The following is a 23,733-nucleotide window of genomic DNA, read 5'->3' as shown; positions in this document are numbered from 1 at the left end:
TTCTTGGAATTCCAGATAAAAATCAATGTGGTATAATGGACGAGCATGATAGAATTTTTGAGTAGGCACTAGAATTGTTAGTTTGTCGTCTTACTATGGACTGTTCTAATTTTCATTATGCTCAAGTTTAGATCATGAGAAATGGTGTTTAGTTAGCTGAAAATGTGCATAAAACTAAGAGAACTACTCCACTCACTAGTGATCAAGGCTAATTTGGAGGGGGACATCTCTCTCAGAAATTCTTTCATTGATATTCACTCTTTTTGGATATATTTATTCATCAGGTTGGTATCATATTATATTCTGATTGGTCAGGATATGTGATTTCAAAAACTGCATTTTGATGCATATAATCAATCCATATTGTGGTGCACATCTTTATGGTAAATGTAAGTGAATTATAAAATCACATGGGAAAATTAACATGAAATTGTGGGGGTTGAAACTACCACAAAAGGCATGCTAATAATATGTTCACATTTATATATAAACATTGTGTGCTTACATATTGAGTCTCTTCTTGAGATAATTCTGGTAAAATGGTTAACTTTTACTTAGAAGAAAATACTATATGCTCTAGAAAGAAGATACTAGATGGCACATAAGCATTTGAGGCACCACCTTTACTTAAAGGTAAAATGTATATATACTTTTGGTGGGGTTTGATTTTTGAATCAATAATATGGGTTCCACCAAGTATTACTAACTAGGTTATGTTTTTGTATGCTATATATGAGGTGATGCCCATGTTTGAATTAGAAAACTATTTTCATGGAAGTAAATGACATGATTAGTGGAGGCATAAAAACATTATGTCTTAGATGCATATAAACTTTCAATGAAATGACATTATATTTAACTACAAATGTCTAAAGAGGCTTACAAAGTATCGCTATGAATGTTTAGTCAAAGAAATAGTTTGACTAAAAGTTATGTAAAGCCTCGGATCACTAACGTGATATCATCTGGAAGGAATGAGCTTATAAGGCCTGTGTCATAGGTCTTGTGATGGACACCCTACCTATGTGAAGAGGTTTTATTCTTGAATTAGGTTCAAAGGGTAAAAACAAAGTCACGAGGGGACCTGGTTTGTACTACTATTCTGGTTAGATGGTAAAGTAGTACCACCACAATGTAAAAGGTTGAGCAAATGGCTCATAATTAGCCTAATCCTACTAAATGTGGGGGTGTGTTAACTATGGTGCACATCGGCTAACCTAAGTGAGTGTAGAGGGTTTGGCCGCCCTTGATAAGGTTTTAAGATGCAAACTCTTTTAACACTCATGAGACCAAGATAGGGGATAGGACCTAGAATGTCCCAATTAATTATTTAGAATGTCCGGATATCGACTAGTGGGATATGGATAGTGAACTAGCCAACTACATTGAAGAGAAAATGTTCAAAAAGTCTCGACTTGGCGTGTCATTAGACCTAGTGTAGGTTCAAGTCCAGAAGACACCTCCAACAATGTGTCCTGCTAAGTTTAAATTTACTCACGAACTCAATGGTTTTGTTTTATTAATATTTTGAATTTGTGGGGGATTGTTGGAATTTTAGATTTATTTTTAAATTATAAGATTCAAAATATTTTTTGTGTTTTATAATGAAGGGTTAGATGTAATGTTATTTCCTATTTAGATACCTAAATAACCAATGGGCGCCAATGGGTAGTCTATGGAAAGTCTTGTTTGAATGGCTAACAAACAAGACCTAAGGGAAAAGACATGATTTGGGAGGTACTTTTAGAAATACCCTTTATAGGTGTCCCTTCCTCTTCTATATAAAGAGAAGAGTTGATCCCTAGTAACTCTAACTGTTTTAACACCAATATTAGTCTTTTGGTTTTTTATCAAGGTGTGAGTATTATTTGACGAGTTTGTGAGTACTACCTTCGGACATTCTTTGCAAGTAGATTCCATTGGAATGCATGCCATTGGAACTTAGGAGTTATTGTATCTTGGAGGTGAGGACACCAAGGTCAAACCCAGTTTGCATTATAGGGGGCGTTCAAATACCTTAAGGAAAAATACTGATATGTACGCCTCAACTCACCATGTTCGAGTTCTTCTTGTTGTTATTGTATTGTTCTTCTGCGACATACGGATGCATAGGGATGTATTCGATTTCTTCTTCAACTTCTACAAAGATTGGTGTTCCACTAAATCAGATAAGTTTTATTTCATTCATTCTATAGTCTTATACCTTCCGTCCGTATCTTGATTTCCAACATATATTGATGTTCTTTTTGGACTCTAGTGAATTATAGTTAGGTTTTGAACTCTAATCTGAACTCTTTAGGTTCTGGAGAAAAAATAACGATGCTCTTTATAGAGAATTATGCTCTCTTTTTTTATTATTAATTTATGCTGAATGTGAACTCATATATGAACTCTTTAATGAAACTCATTAAAGATTGTTGAATGTTTTAGGCTTTTATATTGCATGGTATATTGTATGGGTTGTGGATGAACATGTAATTGCTATATAGAAAGAAAAAAAAATTAGTCCTATGGTCCTAATGATTTAACGGCGTGATTTATTCAATTTTATTAATGTTGTTATGGTAGATAATATAGATATGAATTTTGATTCATCTAGTGAAGATGATGAATTTATACTATGAAAGGGGTATCTCTAATTTACTCATTGCTTCCTACAAGGGAACCACATAGAGATGGTCGACATTCAAGAAAATTATTGGTGCATGAAATTCTAAATGGCCATACAATTAAATGCTATGAAGAATTTAGAGTTGAGACACGTATTTCATAATCTTTGTATTTTAATGATGCATTGAGGATGGTTAAAAGACTCTCAATGTCTTAGAGTTGATGAGCAAATTGCTATGTTTATGATAATAGTCACTAAGGAGTTGAGTAATAGAGACGTTCAGGAAATATTTCAACACTCAGGATACAGTTAACCAATTCTTCAAGACAATTTTGAGAGCCATATTACTTTTAGCTAAGGAAAATATTCAACCACCATCTTTTGATACAACTCCCGCTGAAATTGTTGCCAACCCAACATAGTATCCCTATTTTAAGGTAATTCTTACAACATTTGCATTTCATACATTTTAGTAATATAAGTCCATCAAGTCATTTTTATTCAAAAATTCAAAAATCGATTAGTTAAATTTGAATATTGTCTTTAGAATTGTGTTGGTGCAATTGATGGAACTCACATTAGTGCAATAGTACCTAGAGAAGAGCAAACGATATACAGAAATATAAAAAGTCTTACAACAAAGAATGTGATGTGTACATGCACATTTGACATAAAGTTTACATTTGTATATGCGGGATGGGAAGGTAGTGCTAGTGGTTTTCGCATATTTGAACAAGTAAGAAGAGATGTGAGTGTACTCCGGATATGCAAATCAGCTTAGAATTTTTAGTACCATTTCAGGGTGAAAGATATCATCTTCCATATTATAGGAGTTATAGAAGAAGACCTAGATCTACCTACGAATTATTCAATTACATTCTTCACTTAAGAATATCATGGAGTGTAGTTTTGCAGTTCTTAACAATTAAGTTTACCTACCCGATTATCCCATTGACATCCAAAGTGACATTGTGATTGGTTGTTGTCTTCACATTTTATTAATTAAGAGCAAATTGAAGATGAAGAGTTTGCAAAATTATGGAATGACGAACTGAAAATTGAAAATGACCTAAATCCATCTCATCAAGGGAATAATGTGAAAACTCAAAAAGTATGATTCTAAGAACCAGTTCAAATGCAATGTTAGATTCTAAGAACCAGTTCAAATGCAATGAGCACCGTAAGGGCTAACATTGCAAATGAAATGGCTAGAAGGCATAATATGCCTAAAATACCTTTGCACATTTGTTCTACAACTAACTTTTAAATTTGAATATGTTGTATACCCTTTAAATTTAGGACTTTTCTTAATGGATTGTCTTTTTAAGAACTTATTTAAGTTTAATTTTTACTTTTTTTGGGGTAAAATTTTTATATTGAAATTTGAATGTAACGTAAAACTCTTTAAATTTAAATTTTACTTTAATTCAAGTATATGATTATCCTTTATAGTTAATTAGATGATAATATTATTTTTGTAATTATTGATACTTGTTCAAAATAAAATTTCACCAAAAACAGATTTCTAAGAACAAGTTTCTCAGACATGTTTTTGCTTTGAAAATATTTAAAAATATATTCTTAAACATGTTTATCAAACGCTCAAAAATGTTCTAAAAATGTTTTTTAAAGCATAAAAACACCAACAATACATTTTTTGAAGCACAGAAACACCAAAATTGCAAAACAAAATGCGTATAGCTCAGACACGTCAAACGCACCCTAATAGACCACACATGCTTAAATTTTTCCAACTAATGGTATGCAGTATTTGTTTACGTTACAGAACAAGAAATACACTTTTCATAGCTTTTAACTTTCCTGGCCAAGAGAGCAACAGATTAAAAGCACTTGAAATTTGAAACTGGGTGTAACTTCGTTTAGATAATTAGGTCCAGAAGCTCAGAAGCCATTGCTACTGGTGTTAGAGCATACAATCAAAAGTCCAAACAGCACCAAATTTTCTACGGCGATCTCCATTTGCAAGGGTATCTTGATATCTTTCGCAACTAGTAGTAGCCTTCCATCAACAATGGCAACACCTGAATCATCATAACTAGAGAACCTCAAAACTGTCTTGTCATTGTAAATAGAACCAATGGCTTAAAGAAATTGGAAATTTAGAAGTCTAATGTGCCTGGGACTAAACAGGCTCTCTAGTTCATTTACCTGCAGGAACAAGGATTATGAAAATTCTGATCTGATTAGACTGAAGCTACACAGCACATTGATGGATTCGATACTTTACAGAAATGGAGTCAAAACGGAAAATTCTGTGCGAAATGAGTTACAACATGCTCACTGGTTTAATACTTGGAGGTGTAGGAAAGATGAAGTTGTTAACCACAGACCCAAGTAGCATCATGCTCACACGTCCAATACCTGCAAGAGTATTCAAATTAAGAATCCGGAAACAATTGAGATTAACCAATGACTTGCTAATTTACTGGTTCGATCACTTTTGGAATTTGAGGATAAAAAAGAGATAAAAAAGAAGTTGGTAGTCCATTACTCAAAACTTAGCCACAACAAAAAAAAAAAGGTTCAACAACTGACACATATTGAGATTTAATTTCTAGTTGCATCACACATGGATAGGGATTTGTCCCACAATGATTTGGATTTAGGACAACTCTGTTCCATAATGGCCTGGGAACCTCTTAAGTCACACAGCAATAACAGTTTAATGAAGTATCAATTGCCATTATCAGGGCATCCCACAATGTAGAATTACCAAAAGCAGAGAGAAAGGCATCCACTTAAGATCCCCAGCTTGCATCATCACTCTTACCATTGTAACCGTTGCTCTCCATTTACTAATTGTACTCTTTAAGGACATGACTACTCTCATCAACATATGTAGTTATCGCAAGGTTGGATACAGCTGCTTTTTACAAATCACTGCACAACCCAAATTTGTCACCGGTACCAACTCGAAACAGCCAAGTACCATCCCAAATCCATGGTGATCAAGAACCTCAGAATAACCTTAGATCCATGGATCTAATAAAAGTGTTCCAGATTATACTTATCTAATTTACTTAATTCCTTATATTAGATTATCAACATGTGCATGTTCTTATTGCTTTGCCTGAGTGGGAGTAGTAACTAATACTCCATGTATGTTAGTCCATGTGAACTCTTTAAGGAAGACCCAGAACATCAACTTTAGTGTCTTACTATAGAAGCCACTCAAAACTAGATGTTATTTCATTAACCTATCACGATTTAAAACCAAAATAAAGAAAATTTATAGTTACAATACAAAGACAATGGACTCATCAAAACCAGCACAACCATCCAACATAATAGCATTTCAAGAAAAGGGAAGATGGAGTCTCTCAATTATGAGGCTACGACTCCCTAGAGTCTATACTGCTTCCAGATCCCAGTCTTTCGACACCCAATCACCCCAGGAACCCACCCCCATGTTGGTGGGTAATCGGGACTCAAATGAAAGTGCGTACTTCCATTTGTACCATGAAAGCAAAGATCATTTCTGCTCAATTGATATGACCAACTAGTAGTCCTTTTGTGCATAGTTTAAGTCGTTCTCAAAAACATCCTACCTCTAAATTACAAGTTTACAACCGGTGGAAAACCTGGTTGATTTGACTTCACTTTTGCTACTTTCTAAAGCCAGACTAAAATTGGCACAAGATCAAAGGACCAAATATGTCCAAAAAAGAAAAGAAAATAAGGTAGATACATGTATAGCTGACCTGTGTGGATGATTCCTAAAAGTCAAAGGAACACAAAAAATAATCTGAATAGTTTGTGTAGGTGTTGCAAATTGTTCAAACATTCTGGAACATAATGGATATTGATTCTTACCTTATTGGTAAGCCAACAATCTCCCTTCCCCCTTCCCCTCACCTTTTTCTGTTTTTTAGTTTTCAACTTTTCAGACTTCCTAAAACCCTAAAAACAACACATCCCATATCTTCTAATTTAGCCAACCAAATGGAGGATCATACCCTATATCGTCATCTACTTTCCCCCCATTTTCAGCCATTCTAGCACATATAGAACCTGGTTTCCAATCTCAAGGAATTTATCCCATATCTCCAATGGGATGGGCTAAGTATCCTTGATACACTAAATATCATATAAGAGTGCATGGTCTTTAACCACAAAGCCCTAACTTAACCCTTTCCCCCCAAAGACAAACATATCTGGCTCACATGAGTTGGTTCTCTTAAAGATCTTGGAAATACTGGGCATTATTCAATTGAGGATACATCACTCCCCAACGCCAAGGTCATTTTGCAGCCTTTATAACTATGGTTACAGCAAGGTTTTGGGGACAAGCATCTCTAATGTCCCCCTAGAGTACGCTTAAAACCCCAGGTTAGGCTAACTAACTGGAGCAGACATAGAAGAGATTGATACTTGTTACAAACACCCTGTGCCAGAACAGGGGCCAAATATTCCATGGTATGCAAAAGGGAGAAGAAGAAGAAAATCATGTGAAAGGAACAGGAAGAACTAAAGCAACAAAGCCAGAGAAGCACTCAGAACACAATGTCTCAGCCAATTCTTTCACTTCGATCTTTGCAAATCTGATTAACTACCATATTATAAGATTATAAAGAGAACAGAGAACTCCATTATATATAAAACAGGACCGAACAAAAAAGGGAACCAACTGAAAGAAGAAAAGGAATACTAACATCTGAGAAAAGGAAACTACCAAAGAATTCCTGCGTAATCAACCCACTCAAAGAAAATAACTATAAGATTGCATCCTTAGTAAACTACCAGCCTTGCCAGTCCAGAAAACTGGTTTAGGACCAAACCTTGGTCTGACCTCCCAAAGTGGGTCACGTCCATCCTGTAGGCTAAGGCAACTGCATCAGGATCCCACATGCCAAAAAGAGGGGATGTGGGATGAACTCTACAGGAAGAGGAGCTGGGTAAGTGACAATTGGGGAGGGATGCTAATAAGGCTGAAGCATGGGGAGATGCAGAGGGTGGAGGTGGGGTCAAGTTAAGGCAAGAGTGGATTGGGAAGGTAGACGACTTGTGACAAAGTGGTGCTACATGGAGGTTGAGTGAGAGGAAGTAATCGTAGGAGGGGGGAGGGGAGTTTTTCTTTTTTAGGGGTAATCAGTATAGAAGCTAGGGGTAGAGGAGATGGCAGATATAGAAAGTATAGCACAGTGAAAAAAATTAGTCCTATTGCTTACTCTCAAGAAATTTCTCTATTTGATAACAACTCTGGGAAAGCTCTCAAAAAATTAGGAAAACGCTTGGAATACAGCTACTCGGGGCATTGGAATTTAAGGAATCATTTGGAATTTTAATTTTGTAAATCCGCCTTTAAAAAGGCTTCTTTATTGCTAATGTCTATTCATTCTCATCTCTCTTTTTTCCCCTTTTTTTCTTTTGGATGAATCATTCCCACCTTTTAACTTGTGGGAGATTAGGTATCTCCACACTGTAACCATAAGAGGTGATTCTGAGGTCTCATTGCCATCAGATTGCAATCATAGACAGTAAAAAGTCAAAAGATATAGTCTTCTTTGGTAGTAGATGTATCATGGGGTGGAACCATTATAAAATCCATTGTCATTTCCTTCTCTCCATCTTTGCATGCATCCTCAAAAAGATAACCCATCACTAATATCTGAGCCAATTCAACACCCCTTTAGGATTACTACCTGCGTTATAACAATTGTGGAAGGAAGATGCCATAAACATTTCCTTTGGACCTTCATTATCTTGTTTCAACAAGCTTCCTTCTGTTGGAGACTTTTGTGTTGCAATGTTGGGCATACCCAACACACAAGGCTTCATGTGTCAACCCTTTAATTTGAGTTCCACCAAAATTTGACCAATCTGATCAATTGATCAAAAAGGTCGAATGACTTCGAGTTGATTTTAAGGAACCGACTGCTGTCAAAGAAGACCATGACTTTCTAGAACAGTGGAAAACCAACCACAGCTTCCATTGATTGTCAATCACTAACCATAAATGATCAACTATTGCTTACCACCAATTGTCTGAAACTGATTATCGCTAATCAGTGATTAGATAAAAGTTACATCACCCTGGAGGGCCTGGACCTGCAGATATAAGCTTGTGATAGCAGACGAGCTTGCTGAAGAGGTGTCCTCCAGACTTCAGTTATTTAATTAGATGTGGGACCAACTACTGATGCAATTACAATGATGAGATGGTGCCTTTTGTTGCTGTTGGTTTGGTTGCTCTAGTACAGAATCCCACTTGTATTATATTATTTTACTGATTACTAGAGTTCTTTTTTTTTTTTTTTTTTGAAAATAAATGACTGCACAAAAGGTACAAGGAAGCCTAACTCCAAAGTTAATCTATATCAATACAAACACAAGGCACATATTTGTTCAAAAAGAAACAAGGAATAGTACTGAATATAATCATAAACTTACATGTATACTATAACGCTATGTTGACACTTCACACTTGAGAGTGCAGTAACGTCATAAACTCATACTAAGAAAAAGAAATGCTGCCAGAATATCAGTGTTTTTTCCTTTCATTCATTATGGAAGTCAGAATTGTCTATTCCCTCAAAGCTATTTAATCCAATCGAACTCACAGTCAGAGAACATCTGGAAAATCAACATCCAGTTTACACTATAAAGCAAAGATATTCATGCCAATAAGATAACATAGTCAAATGAAGGGAACCAAGAGAGAGAGAGAGAGAGGGAGAGAAAAAAAAAAAAAAACTGACCCATTATTTCCCCTCTGCCGCCATTTTTTTCTTGATCTCATGAGCTGTGTTGAAGATCCCAAGAGTGGGTGTGTTGCACACAAAACACTTCTTGTTCCTTGAATGATGCTGTGGGCAAAGAATTGTAAAATAGAGTTGAATTTTAGCACAGGAAGTTAAACATTTAACTCAGCTTTTCACTTGGAACAAAATTTTTCTCATAAGAAACACAAAATTTGTAAGCTAAGTTACATGCATGATTGTCAATGCAATGCCTTGCAGGAAAATTTCTTGGGGTGCAAAGAGGCAAGGAAACTGTAAGTTTAGAAGAATGGAATGTTTTACAGTATTGAACCAAGACATGCCCTTATTTATGCCAAAATCATTTAAGTAAACGTTGGATGTTTGTTATTTCATTTACTTAGGATATTTTATCCATATATAAGGAAATAAGAATAAAAATTAATAAAAAAATCAAATTCTAGAAGGATAAAAAGCCAATTCTAGTTTAAGAACAAAAACTAGATCTTCCACTGTGGTTGAATTCCCAACTTTCTAATTTTAGAAAGTTTCTCAAATCTAAAATACCATAAATGTTGAAAGGATAATTTTTTCCTAAAAACCAAAAGGGCAGTAATATTATCACTTGTTGTGATATAAAAAATATATTACTTTAATTCAGAGAGATTGCGACAGTAATCATGTACAAATAAAATTTGACTGGAAAATAAATCTTTCAAAATAAATTAACGATAAGAAATCTTGGAATTGTTGGAGAGCTGGTTGTTTTGTGCTCTATATAAACAAAAGGTTTCATGCAGATAAAATTGTTTGGCCAGTCAAACTTCTTAGAAAACAAAACCCACTCAGCCTTATCCAAACTAAATGGGTTAGACACATGGATCCTTCCCAAAAAAAATAGGGAAAGCTAATGTAGAAAGGGAAATTAAAGTGAGAGGAATGAAGAAAACTTAAGAAGAAAGAGGATAGCCAGGAAACAGGAAAATCTCAGTTGCATTGTGTCGGCAACACATCCGATAGGCTCTATCTAATGTCATACTTGGCACAAGACTCAGGCTGTGTAAGTCTGTATAGAGAAGATCATATTTCCTAAGAATGGTATAAACCAAACATTAGACTAGGTGGATGAACAAATTAATTTTGAAGGTTTAGTAAAATATGATCAATTTCAATCTATCACTGTGGGAACCTCTTGAAGAGGGTCAACCTTCTGGAGTTAAGACTCCATTAATTACCAAGTCTGGAACCTTTTCTAGGGGCTGGGCAGCCATCTATTGTTGGCCAAGCAAGCTCAAAAGGGGAGTACTCAAAGCAGGCAACATTTCTCAGGTCTGGGGCCTCTTCTTCCAAACTACATATCTGGCTGATAATCAAACCCTGCTGAAGACCCAGGTGATCAAGTTTGTTTGAGCATTAGAAACCCAGTCACCATTTCTACCAACTGAAATTATTAATTGGAATTTTTTTTAATAGTATGTTCAAGAATTAAAGAAATGAGAAGGATAAACGTACCTTCAAAGCACAATGCTCACAAAAATAGTGCTTGCACTTGGTAACAACGGGGTCCACAAAGGGCTGCCTACAAATGAAACATGCAAATGGCAATGCATCATCCTCATCTTCACTCAAGTCCCCTCCTCCTTCATCATCTGAGCCGTCCAATCCCATAGCTAAATTCCTTTTCCTTTCCTTCTCGGCTTCTTCCCATTCCTTCTCCATCTGCCATCCAGATTTGTAATCTCCTCTATCATGCATAAACTTACAAGCATCCCCAAAGCCGCAATAACCAGTCTCCTTGTAATCTTTGCAAATATCTGGTTGATAATCAAACCTTGCTGAAGACCTAATATGAGCTGATGCTCTAAGGGGGCCATGAGATCCACTAGCCTTCTCTCCAGAGACAGTGTGTTCTCTTCGGAATCCAGCCTTGTGATCAGTATATCCATGAATACCTTTATACAACTTCTCATCCCCAGGTTTGGATTTCCCTTTAAGAGCTTCTTCTGCTTGCTTAAGGACTTTCTCTCGGAGTGCTCGAGCATCTTTCGAGAACTCAGTCTCAGTTTCTAATGTTGCTGTAGCCCGACTATCGTTTTGAACTTGAATTTCCTTTGAAGACTCAAACTGGAAGATAGGAGCACCATGATCTTTCTCTGATTCACTTGATAGTGACTGCTTTGAAGACTCAGTCGAGAAGTGGAGCTTATTGTCAACCTTTGCCGGAATCTTCTTTTTCTTGTTTATCAAATTATCACTTTTCTCTTCTTCATCCTCATCCTCATCATTTGTTCTCTTTCTGATGTTTTTGTTTTTCAAGGGTTTTCTGAAAAAACTGCAGACTTGTTCAGAGGGTTGCAGTTGTTCACCAGAATCCGCCATTAACAAGATACGACTGAAATACCAAGAATGGTAAAGGGGGAAACAACGTGAAGAACATCAGTTAGTTAGTTCAGGATCGGCAATCATATGGATACAGATACGTAAAGCAATTAACATTTAACAGGCTAGATGGCAATAATGCTTTTCAAAAAGCTGGGAGGCAAAAAAATTACAGCAGTGATATCTACATCTACAATATGGCTGCTATATAAGCCATAATATAGGCATATCGCATATATATAGCAGACATTCACAACATAATATGAGACGCATTTGACCGCCAGAACATGATGAGATGCTAATTTTTGGTGCAGTTTGTATGCATCATGAGATGGCAAGCAAACAAAAGATTGATGTAAATTTGAGTTTGCTAATGATTGGACCGTACAGTTTCTCTTTTCTACTCCTATAACCATATAGAATAATGGAAAGCAAGACTACATGAGTTCTGCAAGTTACAGTAATTATGAGGAAGATTTGGTGTTTTCCGTTGGCCGCACAGATGTAGGAAGTTTTTGTGAAAGACTCCAACTTTCCCAAGGTTTAAAATATCACACATTGATACTGTCGGGTGATATTAAGAGACATTTCCCTTTGTATCGTATCTTGTGTAGATACGTATCGATGAGTGTGGAATTGAATGGAAATTATCAAAATATGTAACGAAATGGTCTAATTTAAGCATGAAACAACAGATATAGATAATAAATAATTATATCATCCACCTATTACTCAAACATGTACTTCATAACCACCAAGAAGACATGACACCACTTTAGATCAGATTTTATTCATTATACTGATGAAAGATATTATTCTAAACAAACACATTTATTCAAGTTCAGTGACAAGTAAAAGCAACCAAGATTGTAATAATGAACACTTCAGCTAAATTTCTTTTTTTTTAATATACACATAGAAGAAAAATCAATAAAAGAAAAGAAAGAAAGACATTACAGTCATCCACAAGGTTCTTGGCATATAGGGCATATAGCTGTGTTTTTTTTTCTTTTTTTTCTTTAATTCATAACAGTAATGAAGTTTTCAAGTAATTAGCCATCTTTTAGGGGTTTTTTCCCCCTTTCCGTAACATGTAGTGACTAAATGATAACTTTTTTGTAAATAGATGACACAAACCTGTTTTAAACAATCAATTTAAAGTTTTGCCTCTGGAACCACATTACTATATGAAAGCCTAAATTCAAGATTTGTGTAAACACTTCCCAGGTAATTAAAAACAGTAATTAGTGCCATGCAAATCTACTCATTTGTATTCTCCACCACCTGTGCATGGATAAACCAATCAACTATTGGTCCATTGGTTTTAGTCCATAGTCGGTTTCTTTACTGGTCTATTACAATCAATTATTCCTTTACCATTTGGTTTTCAAAAACCATAGTCCATAGTTGGTTTCTTTACTGGTCTATTACAATCAATTATCCCTTTGCTAGTTGGTTTTCAAAACCATTGACTATACCAATTGATGAACTGAAACAGGGAAAAAGGATCACAATAAAACTCAAAAATAGATAAACATTAAAAGCAGGAATTCGGATTGATCCCACAGATTCCTGTAATAATATTATAGCCTGAACAAGCGATTACGGACAAGAATTCCCTCCTATATAAAAAAATAAAAAGAGACCAATACCTTAACCACCAAACCATGGAAGCCATTGCATCCTAATTCCTAATCACATTTAAGACGCAAACGACCAAACAGGAGAACAAAAAATTACAACCAAGCGACAAAACTCAGATTATAATGACTAATAATGCACAGATATAAAACTGCAATGATGTTTCACCTGAAGATCTCTGGGAGAAAACCCTGAAATGGGCTTCTGTCCTTGAACGCTGGAGATAGCTATGGCAGCCAAGGAAGGCAGGAGAGCGGTGGGGTTGCAGGAGAATGGGGAAGAAAAGAGTAGAACGGAGTGCAGGCAAAGAAGAAGAACAGAGGAGAAGAGGAAGAGGAGGAGGCAACTACTTACTAATGTACGAGAAGTCACCGGAAACGCAACTGAAGAGGAGGCAACTACACTGCAACTCTTAGCTAGAGGTCAACATAGGTCGAGTTGAGTTCGGAGTTCCGCCCCTCCAAATAAACCCTTGTTTAATCTGGTTTTCACCGGAAACGGATTTTTGTTCGCGGCAGAGCGGACATCGTCCGCCCACTGCCGCGAACGCGACACGTGGCAATATTAAATCTAATGGTTAAAAACACTAAATGCGGGGACGTAATCGTAAGTTCGAAGTTTGTTTTACATGTGAGGTTTTAAACTTTTTAAATTTACAATCAAACCCCTCCAGATCGATGAAACCCCATTCTCGATCAGGAACCCTGTTTTCGTTGAATCAAGAAAACGCTGTGATAAACCCTCCTTCTCCGGCGACGGCAACGGCGACAGCAACAGCATCGAGGGTAGCTTCTACTCCTAAACCAAACGACACAGCACCTACTCTAAGGCAAAAGCCCACTCTCGATCAGATTTAGGGAACCCTATTTCGTTGAAGCAAACCATTGCTGTGATAAACCAAAGAGATTTATTGTTTTGGTGATATATGTATCTGGTATTCCAAACAGAACTTGAAACATATAGACCCATATTATACTGGATAAACCTATTTTTCAATTGCTAAAACTGAATGGTTTGCTTCTTTCTCTTTTTATTCTTTTTCCTGTTGTTACAACTTTGATTTGATTTGCTTTATAATGAAAGGGATGTCTTCGAATAAGCTTTAATTACTAGCTATCTTCAATGCCCCCGTGAAACTGTGAAACAACCTTTTATTGCTTGAACTACGGTAGGAGCAAGAGGTAGTTGAACTGCGGCAGGCCCTTACAGATAAGCATGAACAAGAACGTGTGATGCTTCAAGTAGAACCATCTCTAGGGTTCATTCCAAAGCCTCAAGTCTTTGCACTACTTGTTGCACATATGTCACTTTGGATCCAATGTCCTTGACACTTGCAGTTTCTCTATTCCAAACCTCTTTGCTGGTGCATCAGATGCTCTTCACATGATGAACCATCTTAATTGACTTTTGAGTCCCATCTGTTGCTCCATATTCTTTATTGATTCCATTGATTAATTTGCTTTCCTTTTCTTTGTAGTCTTTCCCCTTGACACAGGATGTCGGGGACACTCATTTTATTTGTATGCTTTTAACTGGCACGAGTGTCGTTGGGTTTGAATATATCACTTGAAAATTCAGGACAATGAGTAGGACTGAGACAAATGTTAAGAAGAATTAGAATTTCACTAAATTATATTATCTATATCAGTTTTCCAAACTGAACATAGTCAGTATGTCCTGGGAAAATGGCATTTGTCTATGTAGCCTAGCTATTTCATTTTGAAGCTAACATGCTGTTAAACAAATGACTGGTCTACAACTTCTAGGATGTGTGCTTTATAATAATACATAAATATGTTACTTAAATCTTGCGATGGCGATGTATTCAGTTTGGCCCATCAGCTTCAGCCTGCTATCATATTCATTGATGAGGTTGACAGTTTTTTGAGGCAGCGGCGTAATTCAGATCATGAAGCATTGACAAACATGAAGACCGAGTTCATGGCTTTGTGGGATGGTTTTACCACAGATCATAAGTAGGCTTGTTCTCAACTGAACAATTCATTTTTTCGAGTTCTCTCTCTCTCTCTCTCTCTCTCTCTCTCTCTCTCTCTCTCTCTCTCTCTCTCTCTCTCTCTCTCTCTCTTATTTTATTTTTATTAAGTATTACTTCATTGGTTGCTGTTGAATATTAACTTGTCCTTTTCTTCCATAATATTTATCTCATATCCCTGAGATGGTTATGATTGGGAAACTGGAATATTTTAGCCTTCCAACTTGTCTGGGAACTGTGAAGCAACACCTTGTGATACTATCTAGGTGTATGGTCAACAGTTGTTTTAGTGAGTTCACTTTGTAAATTAAGACTCTCTAACCATATCAATCAATTGTTGTTGTGGATTCCTGATAACCTGTATGGTTATTGCTTGGAGTAGCTTTTGTTTTGATAACAAAAGGTGAAGGGAACTACTAGCAAACATGGTTCCTAAAGTAAACTACTAAAAGCATTGGCCAAAGTAAAAAAAGCTACTAAAAGCATAAACCTGAATGGCTTACTTGAATACACATTTCAGCCCATTAAAGGGGCTTGCTACTAGTAAAACACATGTAACCAAAGGCTCAATGCATACATCATTTGCTATTTTTGTGTGTTAATCTATTATTTGTTAAATTTTGACAATGGTCCTAATGCGGGTGGAGCAAGAACAAAAAGTGACTGAAGATGCTCGTAGATTTGTAGAGCAAGATGCAGCTTCTCAAAAATGTGCTGCCAACATCCTTCAAGTTCCTTCTTAATGCACTGGTGGATTTTGAATGATTTTAGGTGTTCCCCATGTGAGTTTTCTAGAACAAATGGACAAATGGAACTTATGCCATTCTTCACAGATTTTGAAGATGATAGTTAATCTGTACACAGGATAAGGATCATCTGTATTTAATTTAGTAAAAATGCTCAGGCAGGGTTGCTTAGTGTCAAAATGTTGCAGCAGATCAAGTTTGGGAAGGTTTTTCCAGTTTGTGAACTTGACAGCATTAAATTTTGCCCAACCCTAACCTGGACCACCATGCAAGAATTTGAGGGATGGACTTGTCCATTCTAATAGTTATTCAACATGGAACTGTTGAGTTTGGGCTGTAGAAAGTTTTCTTCATCAAACCTAACATTGGTCCTGAACTAGGGCAATGATCATAACAAGGAGAGGTATGCAAATTAAATATACGTAATATGTTCTTCTGTATTTCATGTGTGATTACTAATTTTTTGTTGACTGGTGATTACTAATTTCTTGAATTTGAAGTTGTGTCTTGGTGATAATTGTGCTGCTCCTTTTATGTATGCAACATTTATTGATTATTGAGTCTAACAGGGGAAATTGAGCAATGGAGAGGAGCCAAATGAGGGCAGCTCCAACGAGTCACTTCAGAGCTTAGTTGGGCCACAGGATACGAATGGCCAGCAAGAGCAAGAGAAGTTGAGAAAATTGAAAGATCAATTTAAGATTTGATTCAAGAGCTCCCCAAATGATCTAGATTCATTCATTCTATCCTATGATTTTATTAGGTGGGGTTTTCCCTGCATGAGCTTTGTATAAAATACACATTGGCCAGTTTGAATGTGAAATATGTATCAATGTTAATCTAGAGAGCTAAGAACATCGAGTCTTCTTCATGTCTGTAATTTTTTAGTCAGAATCAATATAGTTTCAAGGCCATCAGTTTCTCTAGTTTTGTAAGGCAGAATCAATATAGTCTCTGGGGCCATCATTAATTTTTGTGCATTTAGTAATATGTTGACGGAAAGAAACTAACTAGATGTTCTCTTTTTCAAGTACTTAGATTGATTCTTGGAGTGCATCTGCATTCCGGCAACCATTTGTTCGAGGTAAAACCCAGGTTCACCAAGTTTTTTTTCCAGTACGCATGTTTGCTCATTGTATGCATTATTATTTGTAAATGAATAATTATTAATATAATTAAGGAACTAAAAAGTCCAAAAGCAATTGAGAAGGATTTGATACAGGCTTGCACTTCGACTCAGCTTTGACGGAATACAGTTCTTATCGGCCCAAAATGAAAAAATTATATCTCCGTTGTCAAAACAAATTGTGCATCATTAGTTAATGTGCCACGTCTCTTTGCTCGGGGTGAAAGGGATTCTTCAAATCCTAATCCTAAGACTCAGTTGTTTGTTTTTTCTTCATTAATTGAACAATATTGAAGCAAAATTTCAAGTTTAGTTAGCTCTTTCAAATCCCTTGTGCAAAAATATCGTTTCATGGACATGCAAATTTGGGAAAATAAAATGTCTACAGCCATTAGCCAATTGGGAAAAAATAGCAACCAACCTGACATCACACCATTTTTTGAACGTTTCATGCCAGAAAATTTATCTCAACGAATTTGAAATTATAATCACATAGCACCAAAACCGCTCTGTATTTTATTGCAACTTTTTCATCAATTTTAGGAAGTTTCATTTGATGATCATATATTAGATTTGAATTCTATTATCTCTATTTAAAATTGAACCTGGAACCAAAATTGATTGACACTTTATATTCTATATGTTTTAGGGAAAATCATTGGCTTGCCTAAAAGCATTGATTTGAATCCAATTCTAGAACCAACTTGCTTCTCCCCATTATTCATTTGTGTATCATAAATACGATATGGACTAAAACTTGAACAACAAATTTTTCAAAAAATTGGGCAGCATTTCCCCTAAAATAACGACATTTGTAACTTGTGATGATAAATTATTTTTTACTCATCATAAGTCTTTACAATAATATATCAAATGTCTTTAACAAAGCATCTACCAGATTGAGTAGCGTATGATAAACAACTCCATATTCCATTTCACAAAAGAACAAAAAAAAAAAGAAAAAAGAATACAATAGACAACGTAGTCAATACTGAATTAAGTTTATATTAAATAACTTTCTGTTCCACAACAACAACAAAAGCATCACTCAGTGATTATCTGCACAATCAAATTCACAAAATATTAATATAATAATAAACAAGTTAGGAATATAAAATACATGGATACTTTACCTGCAATGGAGAAAGAGTATCCGTTACTCCCATGGTCAATAAGTTGGGAGGAAAGACTATCCACCTACGAAGTTGAGAGTTTAAAATGAAAAATTAATGATATCACTTAATATAATTATCTTAACTAAAGATAGTATATTACCAATACCTGGGCTAAAGAAGTTTGGCTCCCATGATCAATAAGTTGAGAGGAAAGACTATCCACCTACAAAGTTGAGAATTTAGAATGAAAAATCAATGTATCATTTATATAATTATATTTATTAAAGATAATATATTACCAATACCTGAACCAAAGAAGTTTGGGATAAGTGTATAGTAGGTTGTAGAGAATTAGGAGTTCCTTGTGCCTATAAGATGACAAGATGTTAACTAATAAGAAGAAAGAAAAATAAAATCATAACATTAGCATGAATTGTTTGAATGTTAGAAATTACCATAAGAACATCATTTGGTTGATTGATCACAAATGAGGGAGTATGCTGCCTTTCTGTACCTTGATAGTTTTTTTCCCTCTTTTCCAAAGCACTTTTAGTTCTTCTAGTGATTGTGCTATTAGAGCTCTCTAGTTTCTTCCTTTTTTTTTTTTGTTTCAAGCCTTTACCAATATTCACATTGAAATAATCACTTGGCTCGACTTCAGGAGGATTAGTGGTAGGCATCAAAAGAGTGTTTAAATGCTTACACATATCAAAAAAAACATTCTTCACATATTCAAACCCCTCTATAGATCTAGATGCTTGTGATGCAATATTCGCCAAGGCACGACAAAGGAAACTATATCGTTTTAGCTCATCCATGATTATATCTTCTTCAACTTGCTTACCTTTGTCATATTCCATTGATAAACTTCTAGCTGCACGTGTCCATCGATTCAAGATGTATGCATCAGGAATATTCTTGATATCAAGAATTTCAAATACTTTCAAAGCATGACGACATAGAATGCCAAATGACTCAAACTTCTTACAGCTACATTCAATAACAAAATTATTTGGATTGCATTTAACATGATACTCCTTATGGACCTTATCTGACTTCCATAGACCAATCACATATTCATGGCATTCTATATTTTCATCCCGATGCTTTATTTGACACATATGCATCCAATCAAACTCAGATTGAAAGAGATTAAAGATGTTGGGAGTGTACACTAATGCTGCTTGACACTCAATAGGTGAGTGCATATGGTTGTTCCTTGGACTCTTGTTTCTTGCATCAAATTCAGCTTTCAATTCATTTTCACGCTTTGATTGAACAACCATTGCAAAGTGATTCAAGAAACTTTCAATGTCCATGGTACACTTAGTATAATCTTTCATGTCAGCATTTAAGCTTTCACTCATCTTTGTACTTCGCATTCCTCCTGTGAATGTATACTTCATGTAACATCTCACCCACTTGTGCTTCAGTTTATAAGCACAATCCAACCATGAACCATCTCCAACCACATACTTAGTGCCAAAGAAGTTTGCCCATGCAATCTCAAAATCTACTTCATCCTCATACTCATACATACACTGTTGCACATGTGGTACCATTGAGTTCCCTAAATGCTTCATTGCATTTTGCATTAGATGCCAAGTACACAAACCATGATGTGATCCAGTAAAAACCTCAGAGTTGCCTTCGACATGGCGGCATCTTGATCTGTAAAAATTGTTTTGGGTTCTTTATTTTTGTGAGTCTCCAAGAAAGTATTGAATAACCATTTGAACGATTCTGCCATCTCATCATACAAAAGTGCTGCTCTGATATGGAGAGTTTATGATCAGACCGGGTTCATACCTGGTCCGACCCTCGACCCCGGTATAGACGGAGAAAACCGAATCGCTCCCGAGCGAACCGGATCCGGAAGATGGATTGTTGAAGAAGAAAGCTTATTCGGCTGCAAGCGTGCCCTAATCTTACTTATGGATCAGGGTAATCACCCTGATGATGGCAGACTCAAACTGACGGCTGTGGATAATCATTATCGAAGGGATAACCATCGCATAACCTAAAGGTTATCTCAGGAGTCCTCTACTAGCCCAAACTAGTAGAAGTCTATCGCTCAACGGATCTCACTGATGAGATCCAACGACTACCCGAAGAAGGCTCAAGTGCATCCAACGAAGGAGATTCGAAGGTACACTCTATATAAACCTCACTACCATACCAGGTGAGGGACGAATCAATCGATCAAGGAGAATACTATCTGAGTCTCAGGTTCAGATACATACTGATAGACCTAAACTATCAGCGATCTGCTATATAGATCACCTTTCCCGTTTCTTCATTCCTTAGCTCTGTGCTTCTAGCGAGCCGTTTGGGATTAAGTTCATCAATCGACTTAGCCTTCGGAGGTGGACTCCCGACCCCAGCAATCGGGCCACATCTCGCGCTTTCGTTTGGCAGACATCACGTGGAGATCCAAGGGTGGGCGATTTTGGACGCATCATTTGGCGCCGTCTATGGGAAAGACTTGAAAAGCCATGGTGACTAGATCAACAGCCGCAGCAGCCACTTCACAACGCAATTCCGGTGTTCAGATACCTGGAGTGAATAATCCAGATATTCCCAGAAAGCCAAAATCCTATCGAAGTGGATGATGGCCGGGAGGACGTAATCCTCCTCCCGATACAATCCAAGATCAATTGGATCAGGTAAAGATTCAACTCTTGGAGGTGAGCCAAGCACTCCGCATGCTCACCCGACGAGTGGTTTTACCACAAGAGCCCGATCAACGCGATTTAGGGAGACTGCATTGCCACGTGACCGAGAATGGCGGAAGACCGGAATGTTGATCATTTCCTGAAGGAGATCAGGACTTCAGGATCGATGATCAACCAGGCGAGCGATCGTTCACGACCGCAAGAGAGTACAACGATTCAAATACAAGGTTGGATACTGGGGGTAAGAACTCACTCACCCACCGTCGAAGAACCGTTCGTGATGATCAGCGTTCAGAGAAGGGGAAATATTCACTATATCTACGACTTCCCTTTCCGTCTGCCTTGTTCGAGAAAGATAAAACATCCTTTACTATGTAGCCACTGTTCTAGATGCAGACAGATATTCCGTTGAAGCAGCTCTCTCTCTGATGGCCGCCAGCTGGCCATATTTTCGCTCATCCAATTGAGGTTTTACAACTTTTCCTCTTAGTAAAGTTCTTAACAAACCCGATTTGTCCAAGGATGTGTCCTGGTCGATTGAGCTCTGAGTTCCAAGTAGCTTTAGCCCAACCGCAATCGGCTCATTGCCACTTTGTGTAAAACTCTGCACCGGAGCCCACCATTGAGGATCCCATTATCCGACCACTTGGGAGGTATTGTGGATGGTTTGGTAATAAGATGAGCCCTGAATTCTATTAAAGTCCAGCGATTTTTTTCATATGCTTTGAGATTCCATTTATGCAAGTATAACGGCAATATGAGGCCCTCGGACTTCTTTCGCATTAGCTATTGCAGTGTTCTATTTATGTGACTCTCCTTATAGTCAACCAAGTCCGGGGAGTATGGCATTAAGAACCACGCTTGAAAAATATCGGGAGATATGCACTTTCAAAACCAATTTCGAATTTGAAGATATCTCGATTTAGGAATGAAATTCATGCATAGCTATCTCACTGCCATGCCGGAAAGAATCTAGACCCTTCGGTCTCATTGAAGAGATAACTTTTCCAAGTTATCATGAGAAAAAATTTCTTATATTGAAGCCGTTCTGTGGATCCAATAATCGATATCTAGGGATGACAAATTACCCGAGGATCCGTGAGGCGGTTGATCAGATTCGTCACTAGTTTTCTTCGAATGGGAGACTATACAAGATCTTATCTTGACCCCTTATGAGATGTTAGGCCCCGGGAGCAAATCAGCTTTGTATTCTGAGGATTTGTGGGGCTCACTGGGTGGCAGGCCCCGCCCACAATTCTAGACTTGGTTATATTGCCTAAGATCCAAGAGGCTCTTGGACTACGTTCTCATGTGTAACTCCATTCATCCGTTCGCCCCCGGATTATGACTTCAATTCTAATCCCATTCCCTTTCATGTGGGGAATTGATATAATGGGCAATTCACCAGGCATCGCGACGATTCCGATGTAGCATTGTTACTTCACATGGGTAGACTGCACCCCTTCGTGGATTTTCTTGTCATCATTATCCTTTGATTCCAGATTATTTCTCCCATGTACTCTTCCTTCCCTTTGACATTTGAACATATATGATCGCATCTATGTCCTCTCTCCCCAAGCTGGCCGTGGGTTACTAACCAACGCTCCGAGGAATAAGAAGACTCCCACAGCTTCTTGGTCACTACATATGTCTTGCTTTAGAACTACGTTCACACCTACAAGAAAACTCCATTCAATTGCTTGGTCCGCTTGGCCCATGGGATAATGCACTTCTCTTTCGGCATACAGCTCTTTTCTTGATTTGTTGGACGTTCCAGGCTAGCACGAACTCAACATTATCAAGAAGGATACGTCTCATTATAATACTCAGTAAGAATCGTCTACTTAGCCAGATCTTGTTGAACCCCTAGCTCACCCCGTCACCAGAATTGGCCCTTCCAAGGACCTTTTGTTGTGAACCTCTTCAGCTTCTAACTCATTCCCAAGGTTGTCTTCTTCTGCTCTCTTTTTCCTTGGTGATTTCAATTTTCATGTTCTTTTCACTCATCATGCATTTTTGGCTTTCACAAACTATCTTTTGTTGGGGGCTCATACACCACTTCAAGAACAGATCCAACTATAGGCATCGGATGTTCGTTGGGTCCTTCAACACTTCAACACTTATGGAAATTTTTCAACTTTCTTAAGTCGCTCGGATGAAAATCCGTGAGATCCTTTGCGCTCGTTTAACCCGTGGTTCCTTCGACTTTTTTTTTGTTTCCTATAAACATCTTTAACCCGTGATTCCTTCTCCTTATTGTTTTCTCCCCTTTGCTCTTTCCCGTTTCCTTCTACTTTTGTTTTCTCCTCTTGTGCTTTTTCCCGACCTATCCTTCGTGCTCTTCAGTGTTTTCTTTTTCTTCGTCCGGCTTCCCTTCAGCTTCTCTTCTCGTCTCCTTTCTTTCAGATCCCCTTTCTCCTATTCCCTTGTGGGGATACGGAAAGTGGATTACAATATTTCTTGCTAAATCCTCCCATTTCTACTCTTTTCCACTTTCCGTGTCCTCCCCTCTTCTGCTCTCTTCTTCTTCTCATCGATCTTCATTTCTTTCCTGGATCATCTTTCCTTGTCCTGGATCCCATCTTCTTCTGGCCCCCGTCTTCTTCTTTCCTTATTTGTTCCCTCTCTTCTCCTCCCTCCCTTTCTTCTTCCCTTCCTTTCTTCCCTCCTTGTTCGCCCCTTCTTTCTCTTTTCCTTTGGCTCGACTTTCCACTTCCTCTCTCTTCTC

The 23,733-nt window shown here is 37.1% G+C and overlaps 2 protein-coding genes across 4 annotated transcripts; both read right to left on the bottom strand.

The window, feature by feature from the left end:
- Positions 1-4,159: 4,159 nt before the first annotated feature.
- Positions 4,160-13,814, bottom strand: LOC149007687 (Zinc finger (CCCH-type/C3HC4-type RING finger) family protein). Of its 3 annotated transcripts, XR_016175084.1 has the most exons (6): positions 13,519-13,814; positions 13,362-13,400; positions 10,843-11,722; positions 9,331-9,438; positions 4,781-4,993; positions 4,164-4,653 (listed from the first exon to the last, which is right to left on the bottom strand). XR_016175084.1 is itself a non-coding variant. In XM_089165825.1 (5 exons), the coding sequence occupies exons 2-4, from the start codon at positions 13,385-13,387 to the stop codon at positions 9,334-9,336; spliced, it is 1,011 nt and encodes a 336-aa protein (XP_089021951.1). In that variant the 5' UTR covers positions 13,388-13,400; positions 13,519-13,814; the 3' UTR covers positions 4,160-4,993; positions 9,331-9,333. The 3 variants fall into 3 exon arrangements, 1 of the variants encoding a protein (XP_089021951.1); XM_089165825.1 differs by having other exon boundaries at positions 4,160-4,993; XR_016175085.1 differs by lacking the exon at positions 13,362-13,400 and having other exon boundaries at positions 4,165-4,653.
- A 4,449-nt stretch (positions 13,815-18,263) lies between these two features.
- LOC149007686 (protein FAR1-RELATED SEQUENCE 5-like) lies at positions 18,264-19,892 on the bottom strand. The gene is made up of 5 exons (XM_089167135.1): positions 18,786-19,892; positions 18,636-18,698; positions 18,497-18,553; positions 18,349-18,412; positions 18,264-18,274 (listed from the first exon to the last, which is right to left on the bottom strand). Exons 1-5 carry the CDS (start codon positions 19,890-19,892, stop codon positions 18,264-18,266), a joined length of 1,302 nt encoding a protein of 433 aa, XP_089023261.1.
- Positions 19,893-23,733: the final 3,841 nt, after the last annotated feature.

Source organism: Hakea prostrata, chromosome 8 (assembly GCF_041222555.1).
Source record: "Hakea prostrata isolate BN-2017 chromosome 8, UWA_Hpros_2, whole genome shotgun sequence".
Lineage (NCBI taxonomy): Eukaryota > Viridiplantae > Streptophyta > Magnoliopsida > Proteales > Proteaceae > Hakea > Hakea prostrata.
The sequence above is the reverse complement of the archived record's forward strand: the minus strand, read 5'-3'. Positions and strand labels throughout refer to the sequence as shown.

Coding starts and splice junctions, on each gene's coding strand:
- LOC149007687 (XM_089165825.1), bottom strand. CDS start 13,387: ATGGCTTCCATGGTTTGGTGGTTAAG. Junction 11,723..13,361: donor TCCATGGTTTGGTGGTTAAG/GTATTGGTCTCT, acceptor TTGGTATTTCAG/TCGTATCTTGTTAATGGCGG. Junction 9,439..10,842: donor GTGAGCATTGTGCTTTGAAG/GTACGTTTATCC, acceptor CTTTGCCCACAG/CATCATTCAAGGAACAAGAA.
- LOC149007686 (XM_089167135.1), bottom strand. CDS start 19,892: ATGGTACCACATGTGCAACAGTGTATGTATGAGTATGAGGATGAAGTA. Junction 18,554..18,635: donor CCCAAACTTCTTTGGTTCAG/GTATTGGTAATA, acceptor TCAACTTTGTAG/GTGGATAGTCTTTCCTCTCA. Junction 18,413..18,496: donor GCCAAACTTCTTTAGCCCAG/GTATTGGTAATA, acceptor TCAACTTCGTAG/GTGGATAGTCTTTCCTCCCA.